The 24813-nt window shown below is 26.1% G+C and overlaps 1 protein-coding gene across 2 annotated transcripts in view; it reads right to left on the bottom strand.

Annotated features, from left to right (window-relative positions):
• Window positions 1-4785: 4785 nt before the first annotated feature.
• LOC145849714 (formin-binding protein 1-like) overlaps window positions 4786-24813 on the bottom strand; it is a 35838-nt gene continuing 15810 nt past the window's right edge. The window contains exons 8-13 of one of the 2 annotated variants that reach the window (XM_082954745.1): window positions 20073-20459; window positions 18712-18821; window positions 15813-15945; window positions 13029-13186; window positions 8267-8358; window positions 4786-6370 (exon numbers count right to left, since the gene is read on the bottom strand). In XM_082954745.1, coding sequence (XP_082810871.1) covers window positions 6216-6370; window positions 8267-8358; window positions 13029-13186; window positions 15813-15945; window positions 18712-18821; window positions 20073-20459 — 1035 coding nt within the window. In that variant the 3' untranslated portion in view covers window positions 4786-6215. The remainder of the gene's footprint in view (window positions 6371-8266; window positions 8359-13028; window positions 13187-15812; window positions 15946-18711; window positions 18822-20072; window positions 20460-24813) is intronic. The other variant, XM_082954746.1, reaches the window with a different exon arrangement.

The following is a 24813-nucleotide window of genomic DNA, read 5'->3' as shown; positions in this document are numbered from 1 at the left end:
GCTTTCTAAGAGTGGATAAATTTTACTCATTCATCTGCTTCAAATACTATTTATCAACTTTGTAAACTGAAGTCAAAAATTAACTAATACTATGTATAAAATTATTTTGAACAATTTTATTATGACGTAACTATAAGATGGATCGATCTATGCAAGTATAAACTTTACTACTTAGTTGTTCCTTAAGTAAAGTGCATTTTAACAGTTTTTTCCGGTGCACAACTTATTTAGAAATTATAACAGAATACATTTCATTTTCTATAAACTTATTTTAGTACTTTCGTAGTAAGGCTCATCAGTAATTGTTTTTTACTAAATTGGAATGAATTTTCTATTTGAATAAGATTTTAAACAACTGAAGATCTCGTTTTTTTAAACGAGTGAAACATTGTATTGTAATAAAATTTTAAAAATTTATCATTGAAATTGGAATGAATACAAATTGAGTACATTCAAGTGCATTTTAAATTTAATTTTTTATTTGCTTTACAATTTAATAACTTAAATGACTTACCTTTTATAACTTTTAATTTATAACAAACATAATTAGGTGTGGTTGTTTTTAATAAACAAAGAAGGTTTTTTGTACATAGAAATTTAATTACAAAGTGTTTTTTAGGTTTATACTACGTTCCAATTAAACTTTAAAAAGGACAAATTAGATTTATTTGCAGATTATCAAAAACAATACAATGTTTGACTCCTATAGTGGTCTACAAGATATCTTTATTTGTTAATTATATATGAAAAAAATGTAAAAACAAATGAAAGGAAGATTATGTGAAAAAAACTTACTAGAAATTAAGATTTTTAGTATATTTTCAATATTACTAGCTTAATTTTAATTTATTTTTATCGTCAAATACTAAGGATTTCTAGCCATTTATTTATAATAATTATTTGTGTTATTAACTTATACTAGTTTTGATTCATCATATTTTCCATTCATTTGTTTCTACTTAAATTAAAACTTAATTGAAAACTGAAGATCTCTTTAATATCACTATAGGAGTAAAACATTTGTTTCAACATTTTATTGTTTTATATAATCGTTTGAATAAAATGTAAAAATAATACTGAATTATTTAAAGTCTGTTTTAAATCTTACAAACACTATTCAATAGATAATGTTAAAGTTATATTATTAGTTTACAACAAAAAAATAACAACAGTCAGATAAGATTTGTTGCTATTTTTTAAAGTACAAAGTCAAATAAACTATGTATTTGAAATTAATTAAGTTCATTTTATTACTCCATAACAGTTCCTTAAAAGTAATGAACTAAAGATTCGTTTAAATACACTGACAACAAACTACAAAGAAAACTATGAGAATAACTTTTTTCATAGCTGTGCACTATTTAGCTATTACTATTGTAACTTCTTAGTTCATATATTTTAAAGTGTTATTGTAATTTAAAAAAATTAAAGTGATTTCAATAACACTATGACTGTTATATTTCAAAAAGTTATCTATAAGATGAATTTATTACAGTATTTTTTGTTCTGTTCTGTAATAAGCTTCAGCCAGCTAACATAAACTTAAACAAAGAGGAGAGACTTAAAAAACAATTACACGGTTTTTCTGTTTTTTAATGACTTTTGATTTCTATTTAGGCAGCTGAAAAATACGGATAGTCAATAAAAGTTTTTATAAAATATATAATTTAGAAGGAAAAAAATCTGGCAGTTAAAATTTATACAGTTTAAATTCTAATTGGTTATTAGTTATTCCTTCTAATATACTTTTTTTTTCAATTATTTTGTCACCTTTTCTTTTCTGTTTATTTTGTAATTACAACTTGTATTATTAGGTTTCTATTTTAATATTAAACACTAGTGTTATTTTTGATCTTCTAGTTTGTTCTGTTTAAGTGGCTCGGGTTGTGAAGCCTGACTTTGCACAATGAATAACAATGATAATGTTTATTACTTAGATCTTCTTGTATCTTTTGTTTTCAATTAAAAATAAACTTTAGGATTTAGCCCTTAAAAATCTTCAATTTGAATTTATATATATCTCTATCTATATAATGTTAAACAATACAAACACAATAATGAACCTCTTGTATATTATTTTTTGGGCTTGATTCAATTATAAATATATTTATTTATGTTGTAATGCTTGAAGTTCAGTCTTTGTTGTGAATATGTTGTAATATTTATAAATAGTTTTCAGAACATTTATAGTTTAAGAGTTGTTAATTAAATAATGTTGTTTAAAAAATACATCGTTATATAAAACATTGAAATTAAATACATACCAATAAGACAGTGACATCCTTAAATCGGAAATTAAAAAAGTTTAAGACCAGGTTGTTGAAAACAAAAATAAAAGAAACTAGTAAAATTAGATGAATACTAAAGTAAGACATAAAGTTTAAAATAAAGATAGATAAAATAACTATAAAAAAGGTAAATAGTTAGTACAAGAATTTAAAAGTTCTAATTGAACATTAGTTAACTTGACAGAACAAGTAGAAATTAATCAAGTAAATCACATTATATTTGATTAGTTGTGTTTGGGCAGAAAAATTGTATTTAAAACTAATGAAACTACATTTTAGTACAAAGAATTTGGATGTATTCATTATAAAAGCTATTATGAAATCATAAGAAATCTAAAAATAATAAAAAATACTATTAAAAACTTGTTTAAACATAAGCTAGGTTTATTTGTGTACAAATAAAAAAGCTTCTGAATTAGTTTTAAAAATTGAGATAAATTCTGTAAAAACTAAAAAAAATTATCGAACAACCCTTTTCTTAGCGAGATGTAACAGTAAACTTGGCCATAAATCACTAGCTTATGAGGGTAGTAAAGTGTGGATTAAGATAAGTATAAGTTAAAGATTATCTTGGAAGGTTCCAGGTTGACTTGAACGATATGCTATAAAAATAATTTCTATATTGTGGTTGCATGGAGTTATCATTTTTATATGCTTTAGTAGTTTACTGACATTTTAATTATATATATATCTATACTGAGTTTGTTGATCGGGTTATGATGAGATTTACCCAGTCTAAACTACTATTATAGTTGGAAAATAACTTTATAGTCAACATTTCTTTTGTTTAAGTAAACTTACTAAGTCTGTGATGTAACTGTTTTCAGGAAAAAAAAAACTAGTTTCTAACTCTAACAAGCACATTTATCTTTTAAAGCATATTAGAGTTTGGTATTGCCAAACCATTTGAAGTAATTTTTTCAAATGCATAGTTAAACTAAAATTTACTTCGAACCATTAAAAAGCGTTGTAATTAGTTTTTAAGATCTTTAGTTCAAGGAAAATTTTATCAGCCTACCAAAAGCAGTTTTCTTCGTCGAGTCTGACTTTGCTGTTTAAATATATTGACGCATAGTTTTAAGTATCTTGTAGAACTCATTTTATTGTTTTTTTGCAGACTTACTTTTAGTTTAAGATTTAAAAACAAATTAGAGAGGTTGGTTTAAAAATATGAAAAAAATTTACTACAGCTAGAGCCAAGGATCGGCAAACTCCGGCCCTTGAAGCAAAAATTTGCTGCCCGCGAAGTATTTTTCAGCTAAAATCGTACTTTTTGAAAACGTTTTTTGTGATAAAAACTTAAAATTAGTCTCAAATGGATAAATAATATTGCTGTATCAATTGCTTTTTTTTTAAACATTTATGTTAAAAAAACCCCTTTTGTAAAGTTTTTTATACAGCGAAAAGTTTTTAGATACAGTGCGGCCCGCGAGCAACTTTTCTAAAAAAAATTGCCCTTAACTTATATATAAAATACAAAGAATTGTAAACTTAGTCTTAAATAAAATTTAAGTTTTAAATTTAGTAACACGAATTACATTTAAAATAAACTAATCATTATGTCACAAGCATTATTAAGCATATATAACGTAATACTAGGTGTTTTATCACCAAAAAATGTATAATTCTAAAATTTTACAGACACTTACCTGTTATAGAGTTTAAACAATCATGGAATCAAGTAAAACACGATGAGATTTTTATAGCTTTGGGATATTTTTACAAACATAAAAATAATGTACCTCATAAAAATTGTTCTTAACTTTTAAGCACAACTTATTATGTTAATTGGTTGTTTTTACTTTAAAACAATTTTATTTACCAAAACTTTTTTTTCAAACGAACTAAAAACCTTTCATCATGTTTTGTATCAAGGCCATAATCCAAAAAAGTATAACATTTTAGTTTTTCTGTTTTAACTTCCCACTAGGGTCTCTCGCTTTTAATGCGAGTAACTCATTTGAATTATCACATAGCATTCGCTTCTGGAATAAATACAAACGATAATATTAGGATAAAAATTTGTGTTTGAAAATTAACTTGCTTTTAAGTACACGCAGAGTTTTGTTACAAAAATTACAAATTTTTATTACAAATACTGAAGAATACTTTAAGATGCAATGAGGAAAATTTATGTAAACAATCAAGCAAGTATTTCGTCACTTTGCGCAAACTGAACTAGTGTTTCAGTAAATAAAAATTTTAAGACAAGCTTTATAGGTTATTTTTTAAGGTTACCGTAAAAAAGTACTAATTTGATAATAAATTTCTTTAAATCACTTAATATTTTCTTAAGTTATAGTGCTAACTTCGTCATATGATTTAAAAATGAAAACTGCAAAGTTTTATGGAAAGCAGTCATTTTAAATATTCATTTTATTAGAAAATATCTTAATTTACTTTATTGAAAAGCAAACTGCCTTGAGTTAGCCAAAGAAATAAACTACCTTAATTAAGTTAAAAAATAAATATTATAAAACAATCAAGTGGTCAAAGTTTAATAGTTTATTAAACAAATATTTAGCAACAGTTAATATCATTGAAATTGCCATATCTTTAATTAAATCAATTTAAAAAGAAACTCAAAATACTTTTTTAATTTATCATAAAGACAAAGAGGTAAACACTAAGCAAAAGAATGTTTAAGACAAAAACAAATTGAAAAAACTCTATAGCTTTTAAAAACATTATTATAGTCTTAGAAAAAATTATTGTCAAGAAAGCTTCAACTTGAAAAGCCACACTTTTACAGTGGCATTAAACCATTGAGAAAAACTACGGACGATTTCTTGCCTCACAATGAACTTTGTTTATGACGTCATAACTTGTTAATAAAACGAAGAAGCTTGCTTCATCATACGAGCAAACTAAAGAGTTAAGGCTGAAACGTGACGTCATAAAACACTCGAGTGTTACGTCATGAAAGTATTAGTTTTGGTGAAATAAATACATCGATGGCTTGAAAGTCGTACTTTCTTAAATGTATTTTATATTTGATGAAATGGAAATAATTCTGCTTAAAACAGCAGTTATAAAAGAAAAGAACACAACTCGAACAAAGTTGAATTTTTCAGCTAAATAGACGAAAAGAGTCATGAAATCGGCGGGCAAACCCTCAATCAACAAGCCTGGTGGCAGCTCAAATGATTTTGTTAAATTTTATTAAGTTTTCATTTGTCAATTTAATTTAGCCAACACTTTAGACTAGTTTAAGTAGGAAATTTTTTTTATAAAATAAAAAAAACAGCATGAGTCATTTTAAAGTAACATGTATACACTAAAATTTTAGTTGGACTTTCATGAAATATAAATGGTATTTGCTTTCACAAATAATTAAAACAATTAAATAATTCAAAATTAGAAGTTTTATATATTTAAAAGTTTACTATTAAAAAACTACCAAGCAGAAGGGAAAAAAAGAAGCTTTCAATCTTAAAAAGTAAAAAAGTGACATTATTATAAAATCAAGTTAAAAGTGTTCCTCATTCAGCTACGTGATTTTAAAAGTTGAAAATGTTTTGTAAATGTAAAAAAAAATATGAAAAACCTATAGCAGCGAAACTTCAAGAAATATTTTGAGAGGCATCAGTAAGTACTTAAAATAAAAAGTACTTCATTCTAATGTATAAATTATGATGTCACAAAACAAAAACATTTTTTGTCAAGTCCGCCTTAAAACAACAGCAAAAATATCAAAAAAAAAACAGCAGATTCTCGTTTATAAAAATTAAAAGTTACAACAAATTAATAGTTTACATAAAATTTTAAGTTAATCAATTAAACTTTATAGCAAACTTTAGATATTCCTACTAAACTTTATTTTTTAGTCCTAAAACGAATAAATTTTATTTATTATCAAACTTGCACAACTGCTGGTCGAAAACAGCTGTATCACACCAAATGAAAAATTCCCCTACACCGGGAACCTCAGTACTGGTCGTAGAAGTCGATTTCGAGGTAGGAGGTGGGCACGAACCCCACGTTGTTGTCGCTGTCCTGGATCCTGGTCCACCCGTCGCCGCCGTCCGCGTCCAGCACCTGGTACACCTGACCCTCCTCCAAGTTGATCTCGGCGCTGTCCACTTTGGAAAATTTTATTTTAAACATTAGTTTTTAACTTTTTTTTTCTATTTTATGAAAGTTTTAAGAAATTTGATAAGGTCTTTTTTTATTTTTATTTAATGAAAATGTTTTCCGGTAAGAGTCAGCTTTTATTTTTATCTTAATATTTAAATTTGTAAAAATGGTTTGTTTTATTTTAAAACAAAATGCATTGCCCTAAGACACTCATTCATGGTTGCCACTGATCAAGCTGAGAAACATTTCCTGACTTTTTACCAAAATTTTCCTGACTTTTCTAAATCAATTTTAATTATAAAAAATATTCACTAAGTTTAATAAAATACTACCTAAACTAATTAATATAAAATCTTTTAATTAAAAATAAATTAAACAAGAATATACTTAAGTAACTGTAAAAAAAGACATAAAAAAGTAAACTATATATCTGTTGTATAAAATATTTCCTCTTATCATTTAGTATAAAATTCGTAACAAATAAATATACTCTTATTTACTTTAAAAACTTAAGTTACTGTGCAAAAAATACAAATAATAAGTAAACTTAATCTTGGCATATACCTCTCTTATAACTTAATTTATAATTTTAAACAACTTTGAAAAAATTATAAAGAGGTAAAGTATACACATTAACCTGTTACATAAAATACTAAACTAACTGCTTAGTTATAAAGAACTCAATTATTTTAACAAAAAACACTTTGATTCTAAAATTATGCTAGATAAACTTCTGTGTATATATCACAGTTTCACTATGGAATCTATGCTACAGATAATCAATACTAAAAGCTTACAAAATCTGCTTGTTCAAGTAGGGTACTTGTTCAGTATGCTAATAGAATTTTTTTGCAGTCTTATAAAGAATATTTTACTAATTTATACCAGGTGAAGGCATTGGAAATAAAAGTTAAACTTTTTGTAAATTTCTAGGAAAATTTTGGAATTTTTTTCTGACTTTAAAGGACTTTTAATTAGTTTTTACCATTTCAAGGCTTTGGAAAACAAGAAATTTTGTAAATTGAAACTGACAAAATCTGACTTTTTTTTTTAAATTTTATCAAATTTCCTGACTTTTCATGACTTTTTTTCAAAACCCCCCATTTTTTCCTGACTTTTGTCCTTTTTTTTAATTTTTCCTGACTTTTCCTGACCGAGTGGCAACCCTGCTCATTTACAAGTTACTGTTGGAACAGCTGTTGTAATTTTAATGACAAATATTGTTTACTTTAATTGAACTTTTACAGCTGTTTGTTTAAAGTTTGCCTTATTTTTATTTTTTTTACATTACACTTCAAGAAGAAGGGCTTGTAAAGATAAAAAATAACTTCAATAAAAGTTTAAAAGAAATAGTTGAACTTCCATTTGAATTATTTATATATTGTTTTGGTACTTTTTAAACGCTGCATGTGACTTTAAAAATAAGTAGTAACACGAACACGTAAATAATAGTACAAATAAATCGTTTTAGAACGAAGCCATCCTACAAATTTAAAAATAAGCACTTTAGCCACACATTAGCTTTATAAAACCAACTTAATAGTTTTATATTTAATAAAATTTTGATAAAATCATTTTAAATGGCTTTGTTGGGTAGCTTGTTATAAAAGTACCATCAATAAAACTAAAACATTTTCTAAGTACAATTACAAATTTATTTAAAAATAAGGAAAATTTTCATTTTACATTGTTTCATATGTTTAAATATTTACATTGTGAAACTTGTTTTCAGAACTTGCAAACTTTTTGTTAAAAAGTTAAGAAATCAAAAAATAACACCAGATTAGAGTATTTAGATAAAACAATCATACTACCTTTTTTAATAAAAGATGAAAAGCTCAGATTTTTCACAACGCTGAAAACAAAAAAAATTCTAAATATAATTCATCTATCACACTAACCCCCTTCATAAGCGTATATGGCCACGCAACTTCCAATAGCGTTGTTGCCATCTTCGAATTCGTCAAATTCATCCGCTTGGGGTTGCTCTTGCCTGTGTATATATTTTATTAGCACAAATTTCTATGTGCTTAGTTTGTATATCACATATTGTTAAGAATAGTAAATACTAATAAAAAATAAACTACTTCACATTTGCGTTAAATTACTGTGACTAAATACCAAAGACACAAATGCGAACATCATCACCATTCAACAACAAGTATTTATGTTGCTGTACAAATTTGATGAAAAGATGGGATTCTTTGTACACTTACTTTTAAAAAAGTATTAAAAAAATTGTGAGTCTTGTAATCTGTTGTAAATAAAATCTTCAAAACATGTACCTTTTTTGATCTGTAAAATTTCAATTATGACTATATGCTGAAAGTTACTATTAAAAAATTATTATTGAACTTTGCATGACAAGTGCTGTTAAACAGTTGTTTTGATATCTAATAACTTTCATAAAAGCTATTAATATACATAAACTTTAGAAAAAAAACGTTGATGGAGTTTTATAAAACTACAAGATTGAGTAGTAAAATTAAGAAAAAGTTATAACAAGTAAGAAATTAGTTATGTAAAAAAAACTTTTAATATATAGACACTTAAAAAAAATTCAGCTAAATAAGTATTCGAAAAATGGCAAATATTCGAATTTGTTTAATGTTTATCACAAATAAAAACTTATTTATTAAACAAAAAGCTGTATAATCAAAATATCATATGATTGAATAAATATAATTGTTGACACATAAAAACATTGTTTATTAAATAGAAATCTTATCAATTTACTTATTTTGATTTTTTTTTGCTTAACTTTGCAGTAATTTGAATTAATAAAATGCTTAAAACTACTCATCACAGCAAAAAAACCTTCTTTTTTATTTTTATAGTTTCATTTGTGACAATTTGTATCATTAGAAAAACTTTCAAGCACAACATGCTATTAAACTTAATTACTTCAACTACAAGCATTGTAAAATGGAAAGTTTTATTGCGACAACGTCTGCCCTTTCAATCAAATATTAATGCTGATTTTAGTGCTCTTTGATGTAACAATGGGTTACAGACAAATCTCGTTTATTTTAACATTAGCATGCGCCACTATGAATAAACTTACCGAAATAAGAAAATATAAAGTATCAATTGAATATGCACTATTATTAAAACTTTAATAACACTTATAAAACTTTTTTTTATTAAGAGTTCACCACTTTTTATAATTGTTATAATCTTTATAGCCTAATTTACTAATAAAAATTTATTAATAATGAAATAGTATAAATTAAAATAAAACTTTATTAATAAAAATATTAAAATTTTGTAGATTTAACAGTACATTTTTACATACTATAAATAAAAACATAATTACATTGAAACTATTTTAAAGTTAGGAGTTTCCTTAATTTGTAATACTAAACTATTATACATTTATTACAAATTAGTAAACTATATACTTCAATATGAATAGGTAAAGTTACAATTAGTATATCAAAAACATAATGTATTCGATAAAAAACGATTTTATGACAGTGTTTGACCTTTTATTAAATTTTTATATAGTTGATACACTAAGAAAAATTACATACATTTGAAAATCAAATTAATTTACCAAAAATTTATTAAAACCTTGATATAATTGAAGTCAACTAGTAGTGTTAGTAATAAGGTAACTACCATATACTACGAAACTCATTAAACAGCTAAACCTAGGTTATATACTACAACATGTAAAGTTAGTTTTTATATTTAGTTACTTTATTTTATAGTTTACAAAAATATTTTTATAATATATCTAATTATAGTGACTCAGTTAAAAATATTTTTCGGTACAAAATTTTAAGCTTAACAGTGTCTTTTGAATTTATCAACTTGTTATTAGTATTTGTACTAAAAGCTTTGTATTGTTGAAAACGTAATAAATTTAAATAAAGTTAAATAATCCCTAAAATACTATACCCAGAAGAATTTGATTTTCTAAACTTTAATTTTATTGTTTATATCTGAATAAACCAAAAATGCTAATATAACATTTTTTGTACTTTTGAATAAAATACTTATACTTGTTTACAATAAAATATAAACATGGTATTTCAAGTTATTTTAAGTCAAAAAGTAACTAAGATTGGCTTTAATAAAATTAAAATTCTAAAAATATTTTACTAAACATAACACGTTAACTAATAGATTATTGTCGCATAAACTATTTAGAAACAAAATTAGGCTTAAACTGAAATGTAATCAAAATATAAAATACTTTGCAACAAATTTATCGATACGTCATTTAAGAAAGCATGAAATGCATCATTTAGAGAAACAAACTTTAAAAAATTTAGTTTATTAAAATATTTGAAACGTACTCAAATTTTAAACACTATTTTATATCAATAAGTATGCTTACTTTTGGATTTGTTTTTTCAACTATCAAGTTTTAGGTATTTATTCTTTTAACTTAATTGTATTTATATACAAATAAAGTATCAAATACTTAGTAGAAGCTAAATAATTACATTTGTATTAATCTTTTAGCAAATAAACAAATGTACATATATATTTATCTAGTTATATAAAAACTATAATTTATACAGCTGTTTCACACATGAAATGTAAAATTTCATGTGATCGTCAGTAAGTTACAGTTTATTATAATAGTGAACAAAAATTTCGATTTTAAAACTTTTATAATAATTGTGACGTAGTAATGGTACAGTTTATTGTACGATTAGCTGAATTTAAAATAATACGCTGTGAATGTTAATTTATAAACTTTCCTTAAAAGTAAGTTTTCTTATAACTAGATAAATATTTAGCTCCAATTTAATTTGTCGAGCACTATCGACCAGAACTTTTATATAAAACCTTTAATATATATATATATATATATAAAAAGTTTTATTCAAAGATGAAAAAATGAGAAGAACTCAAGTTTCGTGATTACTCACTCATCAGCTTCAAAAACAAGTTTAAAATAAAGCACAAAACAAAATCACTAATGAAGGTAAAAAATTTTTTGCATAAATAGATTATGACGTAATTTTGAAACTATCAAAAATCGTGCAAAACGGCTTGTGCAAAAACTAATCTACCAACAGACAATAAACTAGCGAAAATTCATATAACTTCAGTGAGTAATTACATATTAGGACAGATAATTGGAAGAGATAAATATAAAATTAAGATGCAAATTGAAATTTAGGTTATTTTAAGATGAAATTAAAACTTGTTAAACTTTAAAAGCGACTTTTTTATATGTCTACAAGACGATACAAACTCGCTTCTTTTGTTCAAACATCTTTTGTCTTTCAGTGCATATACAACGGCTGATGCTTCTTTGAGACACAGCCTACATATTGGGCTATTGCCGTCGGCTATAGGCTGTGCTCTTTTTATAACTTCCCAGGATATTTCGTAGTCAATGCCGCTGCGCTTTAAGCCACAAACATACTTCGAAAGTTCAGTGTCATTTTCATATATGCCGCCTTTAAAAGATTTTTTATGATTGGCATACCTGAATCTAAACTGAGTCGAGCACAAGCCTACATAGAACCTCGTCTCAACGCCAGAGTTAACTGTGGCCTTGTAGACGAGGTTCTATGTAGGCTTGTGCTCGACTCAGTTTAGATTCAGGTATGCCAATCATAAAAAATCTTTTAAAGGCGGCATATATGAAAATGACACTGAACTTTCGAAGTATGTTTGTGGCTTAAAGCGCAGCGGCATTGACTACGAAATATCCTGGGAAGTTATAAAAAGAGCACAGCCTATAGCCGACGGCAATAGCCCAATATGTAGGCTGTGTCTCAAAGAAGCATCAGCCGTTGTATATGCACTGAAAGACAAAAGATGTTTGAACAAAAGAAGCGAGTTTGTATCGTCTTGTAGACATATAAAAAAGTCGCTTTTAAAGTTTAACAAGTTTTAATTTCATCTTAAAATAACCTAAATTTCAATTTGCATCTTAATTTTATATTTATCTCTTCCAATTATCTGTCCTAATATGTAATTACTCACTGAAGTTATATGAATTTTCGCTAGTTTATTGTCTGTTGGTAGATTAGTTTTTGCACAAGCCGTTTTGCACGATTTTTGATAGTTTCAAAATTACGTCATAATCTATTTATGCAAAAAATTTTTTACCTTCATTAGTGATTTTGTTTTGTGCTTTATTTTAAACTTGTTTTTGAAGCTGATGAGTGAGTAATCACGAAACTTGAGTTCTTCTCATTTTTTCATCTTTGAATAAAACTTTTTATTAACAAAGCCCTCAAGGTGGGCTCAGTTTGAAAAATTTAATTTATTAAGTTAAATAACTTAATTCTATATATATATATATATATAACTAGTCCTTATGTTCCAAGTAATTAGAAATGTATTGTAATACATGGTTTTATATTTATTCAGCAAAATTTTTTTAGAAATTTAGATATCTTAGATACCAACAATCAAATAAAACACATATGTAAAAACAATACATGTATGTTTTTAAAAAATTATAAAGTTCATCAAAGTTCTTTCACACCTAAAAATATTTTAATTAATTTGCAATTGATAAGGTAAGCATTATACATACATAAATCCATTCAAATGTTAACCTAAAAGTAAAAAATTACATTAAAAACCTCAACACTAAACTTTGTCAGTTTTGAATTATTTATGCACTAGAAAACATTTATTCTTTTTCTTAATCCTACAATTAAATTCAAAATTTTAACAACTAACACTTCGTTGTTTTCTTGTTGCGACGTCACATTGCTGGCGGCGATGGCGGGAGGAGGCGGTATGGAGGGCTTTGTTATGACGTCATTATTCACCTGGTTATGGTTGGGTGACTTCTTCTGTCTGGCGGGAGACTGGCCCGTGCATTCGCTGTACCATTTCTGGGAAAGTTAAAAAAAATGATTTTATTTATTATTTGTATACTTTTAAAATACTTATTCTATAACTATGTTTTTTTCTTATTGAGTTCAAAATTGACATTTATAATGAAATATAAAAAATTAACTGTTAATGATTTGTTTGAACATCGTATATTGTACACGTAATAACTTAAAAAAATATTTGTTCGAAAAATTAGTAACGAAAATGACATACTTGATGAGAACGATTTAAACATTTTGAGATTATAAAACTGTATGCTTGTAAAAAGTGTCAAAAAAATTAATTACATCTAGGTGAAGTTTTGAGGTCATCTTTTGTTAGTAAAATGTTTTTTTTAAATAAAACATCATATATATGTACATTGTAAAGTAGACATAAAACATATCTTATGACCTTCAAGAGAAAACAAAACATCTTAAAACTAAAGAAATTGAATAAAACTGTTTTGTAGCTGTTGTAGTGTTTATAAACAAAATTCATCTACCTTTCAAATAAAACTCAAACATATTATTACAAGATTTTTAGAGCTTTGTTTTGCTGAGTTTTTATAAAAAACTATGACTATGTATTCTTAATTTTTAAAAAATAAAAATCACAACTATAAACTTTATCTCAAGGAAAGTAGAACAAAACCAATCAATTACACAATTTTACAATATTTCTCCCCATTAGGAGAATTCAAATAGAATAAAATATGTTATAGCTAACAATCCCAATAGGGAGAAAAAAAGTATTGTAATAAAGTTCTGATTGATAAATTTGTAAAAATTAATGTATAATGAAATAAAATGACTAAAACTAAAAAAACTAAAACATACTACATTACATATATTACATATAAAGAAAAATAGCAAGTATAATATTTTTACAAGCTGCTCTTTAACTTTTTGTTAAAAAACTTGTAATAAGTAAAACCACACGATACATTTTAAATATCAAAATATAACTAGTATTTAATATTATTTTCAATGTATTTTCCAACAAACTTTAATAACGTATTTACAAAAATAATAATTCATCTATTTTTAATGAAGTACATTCTGAAAAAAAAGTATTTAATAGTATAATACTAATCACTGTTTAAACAATTACAAACAAGATAATACAAGTTTGAGTTTGTTTGTTTTTTATTATAAATTTGATTGAAATCATGAAAGTTTAATTCTGAAATCGATAGCTTTGAGCCAAACGTTTCACGTAGAATTGACCTTTGTCTTATAGATGGCTGTGAAAGGCTTTAAGAGAAGGAAACTTTAAACTTTGAAATTAAAAAAGTCTTAAATTATAGTTGCTTAATAGAAAAACTTTAATAACTATAGTTGCTTTTAGAGTAGAACTCTTTGGTGTATATTGAAATTGCGAAAACAAATGGTTAGTAAAAGGTAATAGAACTAATAGAATTAATATAAAAAGCTACGAATACCTAGTTGAAGCTCCATATACTTATTCATGCTGATTAAAGTTTAAAAGTTTTCAAAAAAAAACTGTTCAAATTAAATCTTAGATATATCATAAAATCTTTAAAAAAAAAGTCAAACAATACTAATTTTATGTAACTTCAACACTAAACTAAATAGACTTTCTTAACAAATGTAACAACTATTTATAATATTAATTTAATGTCTTTGTGTATAGTTGCAGTATAATCATAAAATGCTAAAAAAAATTAGGCATAAATTAACTTAAAATAAAACCATAAACTTTTTGGAAACTTAAAAACTATTTTTTATAAGCTATCTTAATAAATACAATAGATTATATTAGATTCACTACACTCACTGTAAAATTCCAGTTTTATGTGCAATTTCAAAAAAAGACATACACTTAAAACAACTCTTATAAGCTTCAGTCAGTTTTATCATCAAATTGATAAAATTAGATACTACATCTTTGATAGATAAAGTCCAACACATTATTATAACACGGCATAAGTTGTGTAAGTTGATCGTCTCAATTTAACTAAAGCTTTTGATCAAACTTTTCCAAATCACACCAAATAAAGCCAGTTTTTTTAAACATCTTAATTTACTAAAAATAGTTTTTATAGAAGAATTTATGCGCGTGAAATAAAGATCATGTATATATTTATTACAATTTTTTAATTTAACTTTTATACTTAGCTTAGATATATTTAAACACTAACATGTATATAATTTTATATATACGTTTACCTTTAGAAAAAAACACCAAGCTTCTAGTGCGTAAAACCACAAATATATTTTTACAAAAGTATTAAGCTTTAAACAGTTTAATTTTACATAAAGTATATATACCAAGACATATTTGTATAAACTTACTAATTACTGAAAGTCATAATTTGTACTATAAAATGTGCTTATTAATAACGAAAAATCTAACTGTAAGAGCTCTAAATCTATTCTAATTAAGTTTTAAAAGAGGCAGAAATTTAATCAACACACTTAGTTGAATATATCATTATTATATTCATGCTCCTTGCAGCAAAACAAACTTACTAACAACACTATAATTATTTATTTGTATAATATAAAAGTAAGTAAGTTAATCTCTCAACTATGCACTTTGAACACAGCAAAAAAGTGCGCAGTACAGCCTAGAAGTAAAATAATATTTTAAGGATCAAAAACGCGTAGTCAAGTGGCTAACTTCGTGCTGCTCGAGGTCAATGTTGAGCTTGTTGAGTTGCGCGTTGAGGTCGTTGATCTGGCCGGTGATGGAGTTGGGATCTCCCATGCTCGGGTTCGATTTGTACACCTCCTGCATCTTCACTGCCCCGCATCTGTTATAATTTTATATATATTTTTCAAAAGTTTGTTCATAAAAAGTTTACCACAAGTAATAATGAAAAAACTTGGTCAATGTTTAAGTATTAAACAAAGAAAAAAACATTTATTTGGTTTAATATTCTATTAACGCGCACATAAAACAACTTTAACATCATAACATTTTAATTTTCATACTGTTTTTAAAAAATATGTTAAGTATTAGCAAATACTTCTAGCTTAAAATACTCAAATACTATTGAACACTTTTTATTTTTAGCTTATACATTAATTATGGGCATAGGGGTGTAAACCACTTTTTTTACAACTTGATTTTAATTTGCAGAGTTTTACCTAAGCTTTTAGTTGCTTTTTGATATTAAAACTAATTTTTGGGATATAGCCGTTTAAAGCCAGAGAGTACAATAGGTTACTTATAGGATTTTTTTTTGCTTATTCATATCTATGTAACACTTTAATTATTACTTATAGGAATGATGTGCTTATATAAATTCATGTTTTCTAAATAAAATAGAACATGTATTAAAATAAACAAATCAATTTAAAATTGGGGTATAACACGATTTAGATGATAAAAAAAATGCTGTTCACAGTTTTTGAAAATAAAAACACAACTTTAGTTTAAAAATAATAGGAAAACTCAAGGCGTTAAAGTAGAATTGAATTGCAATTGATTTTTAAGCATAACTTTATTAGCAAAGACCGTTCTTATTATTAATAAAAATGAAAAATACTGAAAACTAGTTTCAAATTTTATATATAAGCTTAGTAACGGCTTTTATAACTATTCTTTAGAATAAAAAACATTAATACTCGTTAATTCAGTACGAACTATAATCAGACTTTGATATTTTTTAAGTAGCTTTTAAAATTTCAAGGAAATCAAAAAACAATGCTCAAAAACTTTATTATAAAAATTTAAATACGTTGTAAAACTAAAAGCTAAGCAAATGTGAAAACGACCTTTAAACATTAATATTTTATGCATTAAATTTCACAGCCGTTATGATGTGCTTTGCAATACACAATCACAACGTAAATTCGAGAACATAATTTAAAAACATGAAAATAATAATAATCAAGGAAGTGCCTAGGTTTATCTCAAGCGTACTTTACCTTTCTATTTTAATTTCACGTTTCATGCAAAATCTGCACAGTTTACAACTGAAATAGCTTATGCACAGCACGTAAAAATTGATATACAAATTTCAAATGTAAACAAGCACACATACAAGGTTGTGACATTTGTAAGTCGCATTTCGTGGCATTTGCAGAAAGCATTAGCCGCTTTCAGTACATACATTTGAAATGTCATTTTCTTTCAATGTAGAAAAATAAACTTTCAATACAAACAGTCTCTTTTCATGGCGAGTTCCATATACAAATGTATGATTGTATAAACATTTTTCATTTAACTTCAATTTCTCGTTTCTTTCATGACTCAGTTTGAGCAGAGTATTCCAAGTAAAACTAAATAACTATGAAGTTCATTAGATATAAAATAATGTCACCCGAATTGAAGTTAAAACCTAAAAAATTTTTAGTATCTTATCTTTTTAAGAGAAAAGTTTGAACTATTAGTACCATTACTCAAACTTTTAAAAAAATCTATGAAAAGTGTACTTTAAGTAGGTACATTTTAACAAGTACGAATATTTTTAATAAGATTTTGTAAGTGCAAAAAATTTTCATCATATGGTATTTGATATGTGATTTGAACGAAAGCAAGTCAATATGTTCTTTGATATTTTTATACTTTCAATTAATTTCTAATATAAAAAAATTTGAAATAATATTTCTAAGCCTCTTAGGTATTTTATGTGTGCCTGTGATATAAAAATACGTATTAATAAAAAAAAGGGTTCAACTTTTACATAACTACTTTACTTTTATTTGAATTATAAACAAGTATAAACTAATATTTTAATGTATGTAATTTGTAACCGTTTGTATGGTCAATTTTTCTCTTATGCTCTTAGCATATAAGTAAAGCTACTTACACCATACATGTAAACTTAAAATGCGTATTCATGACATTTGAAACAGGTATTTATGCGCATATATATTCTCTTTAATCTCTTTTTTGCTTTGTAAAAACTTGTGTTCATAAACCTAGATTTATTTATCTGGGAATTTCCTTTAATTATGCTACAAGTATACTAATTTGCTTTTTATTATGGTGCACAATAATTTTCGACAGTGTTATTCTATACCAGGGTTTTCTGAAATGTTTTTCAAAAGGTCCCATTTAATGAAATTAAAAAAGCTATGGTCCCCTCCGACAAGAGCTAAAACCTAACATTAAAAACGCCTACGACCTTCTATTTTTGCTCTTCATCATTAAATCCAGAATATCTAGTATAAGTTTCAAAATATGACCCTATTGCCCCCTGTGGCCCATTTGCTGCTTATGGCCCCAAAGGGAGCCACTTGGCCCACTTTGGGAAACCCTATTCTATACTATATTAAACTAACTATTTTATATGTTTAGTTTTAAAACATTAAGGGATTAGGTGTTTACCAAAAAAGAACATGTAAAGAGTATTTGTAGCTAAATACAAAATAATATTCAAAATTTTCTTTTGATTCTTTATTTTGTAACTAAGTACTCATCAGTTTAACCACTTAAAAGTTATAAAATTACTCAAGTGATTCTATAACTATACCCACATAATTAATCATGTTACTTTAACTATACATGTCAGTATGCATTCATATATATAAGTAGTATTAATTCAATAACAAGTTTATACTTAACAAACTTCTCTTTTTCTTTGTTGTCAATAGCCTGGTGTAGCTTGTCCATTATTGATTGCAATTTTCTCTTGCGTTGTTCTGGTGGCAAGTGAGAATAATCTGCGCATTCCGCTAACTGTTCGTATTATTTGTGTAAATATATAATCATAATTTCTAAACTATCACAGATATATCATTAAAAATCAAATTTGAATACTTCATGTTGAAATACGAACTTATTTTGGTTAAATCCTGTGATAATCCTTAACTCATAATTTTGTCAATCTTATATATATTGCTTAAAAGACTTATATATATATATATGAATATACTGCTTTACAATTTTTTTTTCACATGCTGTATAACTACAAACTTTAGCTAGTATTAAGAAATTAAAGTATAATTCTAAGTAAAGACTTATAAGCTTAAATGTGTTTGAAAAAGTATTCATTTATAGAATTTTCATATACATATTTTTAAAGTTTTTATTGTATGTAACTTTAAAAATATTAGTACTTGAAACAAAACTAAACTTGCAAGTATAAAAAAGCAACAAAAATTACTACTTACTAAAAATAAACAACAAATTTAAGAAAGTGGTTAAGGTTATTATAAACTCATAAATTTATTACAAAACTTACAACTTGTTACAATATGTTTTAAATCTGTAAAAAACTGTTTGTTTAATAATTATAAAAACTTACAATTCTTAAAAAAGTTACTTATGAAAGAGTTGTTGTTTAGTCTTGGCATAAAAAACATTTATATATAATGTAAACCCTTCCATAAAATTGTAATCTTTTTAAGTAAAAAAATAAAAGATTAGTAACAAATAGAAAAAATTAAAACTAACAGAATTATCTATAATTGATAATGATCACCATAAAAGTATCAACACCATATTTAAGTTATTTTCACCATAGAACCTAGCAAGTTTATCAGCCAAATAAAAATATAAAACAGCAAAGAACATAAACAATAAAGATGGTATAATTTTTTACTTACAAACATGCTTAATATCAAGTCAAAAATCATGCTACATGCAAAACTAATTCAGACAAATAAATAAAACATAACACTATTGTATAATTCTAAAGGTTTCTTTCTTCTCTTTTAACCAAAAATAACTAATTTTAAATCAGTGTTATGTTGTTTAGTGTAGTGCAAAATAAAGCAACTAATAAAGGCCACTTAAAACTCAAGTGTGTTTTTTGTCATCTCTACTTAGAAACTAAAATTTTTTATCGGTGTTAGCCCACAACATAGAAATCAGAAAAACAAGAATCAGCACATTTGTGAGCAGCCAAAAATCAGGAAACCAAAAAACCAGCCCGAAATCAAAGTTCTCTCCCAACTAAAAAAACTCAAACTTTCCCTTTCAACTCACACTATTGGGCTTGTTCGCTCTCGGCGGTTTCTTTTTCGGGGTGTCCCCTCTGATCTCGTCGTACACGTGGTCCTCGTCCAAAATGCCCCCGACCGACTTCGGCCTGGCCTTCCTGTCCACCAGGGACGATCTTTCCCTCACACTGCCCTTGGGGCTGCTCACGGTCGAGGACCTCTTGAACAGGGTCTTCAGCTTCTTGCTGTTCGCCTGTATCGAGTCTTTCAAGATGTTCTTCACGCTCTGGCCGTTGTTGGAATCGACAGAGGTGCTCCTGTCCCTGTTCAGAATGTTGTCCCTGATTGGCTGCCTGGTGGGGCTGCGGGAGGTCCTATTGGGCGAGAATTCGATCGAGTTGTTCCGAGATATGTTGCCGTCCGAGTTGCTTTTCTACCCGTCATAGTTTTATTTTAAAGAAATATTTAAGCTTGCGAGGCTTTATGAGTTTTCAGGTCTAATTTAAAGGCTTAATAGGCTTTTTTAGTTGTTTTCTTTATTTTAGATTCATTTTGATAGAACAGACAAATTATGTCAAGCTGACAGTTAAATATGACAAAATGCCAACATTTAAATTATTAGAAAACTGTTTGAGAAAACTTCATTGTTAAAAAAATAAGATTTAATTTTTATAGGACTACTTACAGTTTTTTAGTAGTATTTTTTGGCCAAAACTAAATGAGATTCAACATTTTTTGGATTCATTGTTATTTTAAACTTTTCTTGTATTAAAAAACCTTTATAACAAACGACATGATAAAAAAAGCAAATGGTATATTATTAATATATTGGATGTTATAAGCACTAAGCATTGAATTTTTAGAGTGTTAATATTTTTAAAATTGTAACTATTTAATTGAAATTTTATTTACAATTAATTAACTAATTACTAATTAATTAACAACTAAAAACTATTAAAACTAGTATTTATATGCAAGTTGTGTACAAGTTAATTAGCTACTTGTGTTCGTAATTAGTATAACTGAAAAGAACTAAAAGTCAATAAGGATGAAATTTTGAACAACACAAAAAATTATAAAAAATTCAATTACATAATTAACACTGGGCATCAAGTCAAGCTAACTATATAACAGTAAATGCTTTTAACTAGCTATGTACTATATTATAATTACAAACAAAAATTTACTTTTTTAATTTTCAAAATAGCCAGTATTAAAGACAAATTTTACTAATAATACTTTAAACAAAAACAATAACTACGTATATGTTGAAACACAAAACTAAAAATTTAGGAAAACAACAACATATTTTGTTGATTACATACTATTAGAATACATAGAAGTGTTAATAACAGTGAAACTAAATTTATAAAAGACAAAGAGGGGCATAAATCTCTTTTTTGAGCGCAATTAAGCATTATAAAGAGAAAAGTTCTAAATTATGACTTTCAATTAAATATTAGCCCAATAAAAGCAATCGAATGAAATCACTCTCATGCACAAAACTTTTCATTAAAATTTCAAAAAACTATTCATACGCGCTTACAAAACATCATTTTATTGATTTTCCACAACAAATATCAGCAGATGTTTGTTCGTTTTGTTTACTCTAGCGAGTTTAATGTCACACTTGACATGTATGTTGCATATGATTTGTTTCACAAAAAAATTACTTTACAAATTTTTACTAGATGTGAAACTGTGTCCAGTTTCATCTTTTATATAGATCAATGATGGAAACAAAGTAAGCCCAAATAAAGTTTTTCAGTAATACTGATATTAGCAAAAGTATGAAGGTACATAATTACAAATACTAATTGAATTTATATGTATAAAATAACTTAAACAAATCATAAATAGATAAGCAAAAAAAGATGAACAGACAAAACTTTATACAAACATTCTGTACTAGAAATAAAATACAGTACGTGAATTAAAAGTTTAAGAGAAAGTTCATTTTAGGAAAGCACTCAAAACCAAAAGAACTGAATTAAGAGTAATATTTCTCCTTGCTAGACACAAAAATACGCATTTTCACATAAAATGTAAATATGACGTAATAGAACGAGCTTGTGTTGTAAACATTGCAGATTGCACAAACAAAAAACCTTTTACGACTTTTAATGTGGAAAATTGTCGTATTTGAGACTAATAAACCACTGTTTAAAATGAGCGTATGATATCACTTTGATAAGGCTGTATATTTGTTTTATTACACAAATCACATAACAAATTTAAGAAATAAGCAAAACGTAAAAATTGTACAACTAGAATATGAAACATCAGTATCTCAAACTTGAATAAAGATACAATACAGTTATTAGAAACACTTTTAATTATCTTATTAATTTTTAAACTAGTCTATATAGTGAGAATAAAAGCTTACAGTAAAAAATATTAATAATGCTTTTAGTTTATTTTGTGTAACTAAGTTTAAATATAAAGATATCATGATCAAAAAAAAATTAAACAAAAATAAAAACAATTTTGACTTAAATCGACGAAGTAAAACGACGATAGTATACAAACATGGCCTTTTTACAAATTTTTTAAAAGTTCTTTAAAATGATCAGTTTTATATAAAAAAATTTTAATAAGAAAGTTATAAGAAATAAATACATACAGTAAAATTCAAACTTCTAAATATTTTAGTACACGATATATGATGAAAAAGTGAGATGAAATTCATGCTAAGTATTTTGTGCGCAACTTTTATTTACATGTCATGTATTACAGGACTTCCCAAACAAGAATTTTGCTTTGAACTGAATATTATTTGTTTTGTTATAAATTTGATGTAACTTTAGATTAAATAGTAAAAATATGTCGAGACTTAACATTTATAAAGCTTAAAAAGCTGGACAAGTTTGCTCTTTTGTGCAAATTTCAACTTTGAAATTAATTGTTACACATCAAAAAACTTTTACCAAAAATATTTTTTTTTGTACTTTTCAAGTAAAACTTCCCCAATCTACCAGCCGAGTTGAACCCAACCCCTGGGAAGTCCTGACTCACAACCGAATTTTGGTGCTCGAAAAGTTTCTCCGCAAACTCCACACCGCCAACCAACAGACTCAAAACCTTACCTTTGCAGACGACGAGCAGGAATAGTACGAGTGGGAAGAATTTCGCGAGTTTCTTTTCGGTTCGACGAAAACCTCGTTGTTTATCGAGTCGAACACCGCGGCGTTCATCGACTCCGATATCTTCGACTCGGCGTCCGACAGCTTCGAGTCCCTTTTCTCTTTCTTCTCCTTTTTCATCGTCTTCTGCCGCTTCGGCTTTTTCGGCGCGGCAGTTTTTGGCGGGTCTTGCGAGTCGTTTTTGTCCTTTTCTTTTTTATCCTTTTTACGAGGCACGAGTACAAAAAAAATGTGATTAATATGAGTTCATAAAATAAATGAGTACTAATGTTTTTATAAGGAAATGTATATTTGTTTGATAACTAAACTTATTAAATGCAATGTACATAACGTTTACATCAAAGAAAAGTATGTGAACAATAAAAAAACTTAAATTAAAAAATACTTTATTTTATTTGATATCAGGTAAAGGAAACTAAATAAAAAATTTACTAAAAATATAAAATCTTTTAAGTAAAACCATTGCATATGTGTATGAAGTTATAAGAAATATTTATTATTATTAACATTCAGTTTTAAACTATAAAGTTTAACTTGTAACACATAAACACTCCGAAGTAACTATAGATGTATAACTTTAAATTTCATATTTAGCAAGTGTTTAACAATTAGCAAACCGTCATTTAAATTAGAAACAAGCGAATACACTTTGACATTTCTTCTATAGGACGAAAAGCTAATACTTTTCTTGTAATTTCACGCAACTCACAACCAAGAAATGCAACATTAAAAGTCGGTTTCTTCAAACACAAATGCAGAGAATGTTGCAAAAATAACAAGACGCTTTACTACGCCAACATTCAAAAGTTAAAACACTTTTTGCTTTCACAGTGAATAGGACTTAAGTTGTTTTTAAAAACCGGCTACTACAAAGGTAAGACAGAAATTCGGCTACAATTTTTAAATTTAAAGTTTAGTGCGAATTTTTAAGCTGTAAAAACACATTGTGCTATTTTTAAAAGGAACGCAGCGTACTAGAGTTACTTGTTTTTTAACAAAAGAAGAATATGATATGATCTTTAAAATGGCTTAGTAGTAAGTAAAGCTTTAAAATGACTTAGTTTTAGTTAATTATTTACAACATAACACTTACATCAAATTATGTTTAAAAGCAAATAACTAAAATAAACATTTATAGATTAAAAAATAAAATGTTTGGGTAACTTTTTTTAAACAATATTGTTTATATAAGCAAAATTAAGACCATTTAAAACAATCGAAAAAAATATCTAAAACAGTAAAAACCAATCATACCGAAAAAATAAAAACTTTTCCCATCATATAATTAACTAACTCTACTTTCAGAACTACTAAATTGTGAAATTTCAAACATCTATTTATAGGTTAATTATATATCATCTTTGTTTATGTTTTGCATTGCAAGTACATGCTTATTGCAGTGAAAAATTAAAATTTTATTGTGATTGTATGTCCTTAGAAATATCATTAGGTAAATTAAATAACTTTTCACGACTTATACTATCATACTAAACAATATAACTTTGCAAAGTAGAACAAAACTTAAAATTACTAAATACTTACAAGACTTTAAAAAGTCATAAAAAGTATGTATACATGTATCAAACAAGCATTATTATTACAGAAAAAATCATTAACACAGTTTGTTACAGAATTATATTCTAT

The sequence above is a fragment of the Thalia democratica genome, chromosome 2 (assembly GCF_965202585.1).
Source record: "Thalia democratica chromosome 2, ktThaDemo2.hap1.1, whole genome shotgun sequence".
Classification (NCBI taxonomy): Eukaryota; Metazoa; Chordata; class Thaliacea; order Salpida; family Salpidae; genus Thalia; species Thalia democratica.
This window is presented reverse-complemented; position numbering and strand designations above follow the sequence as displayed.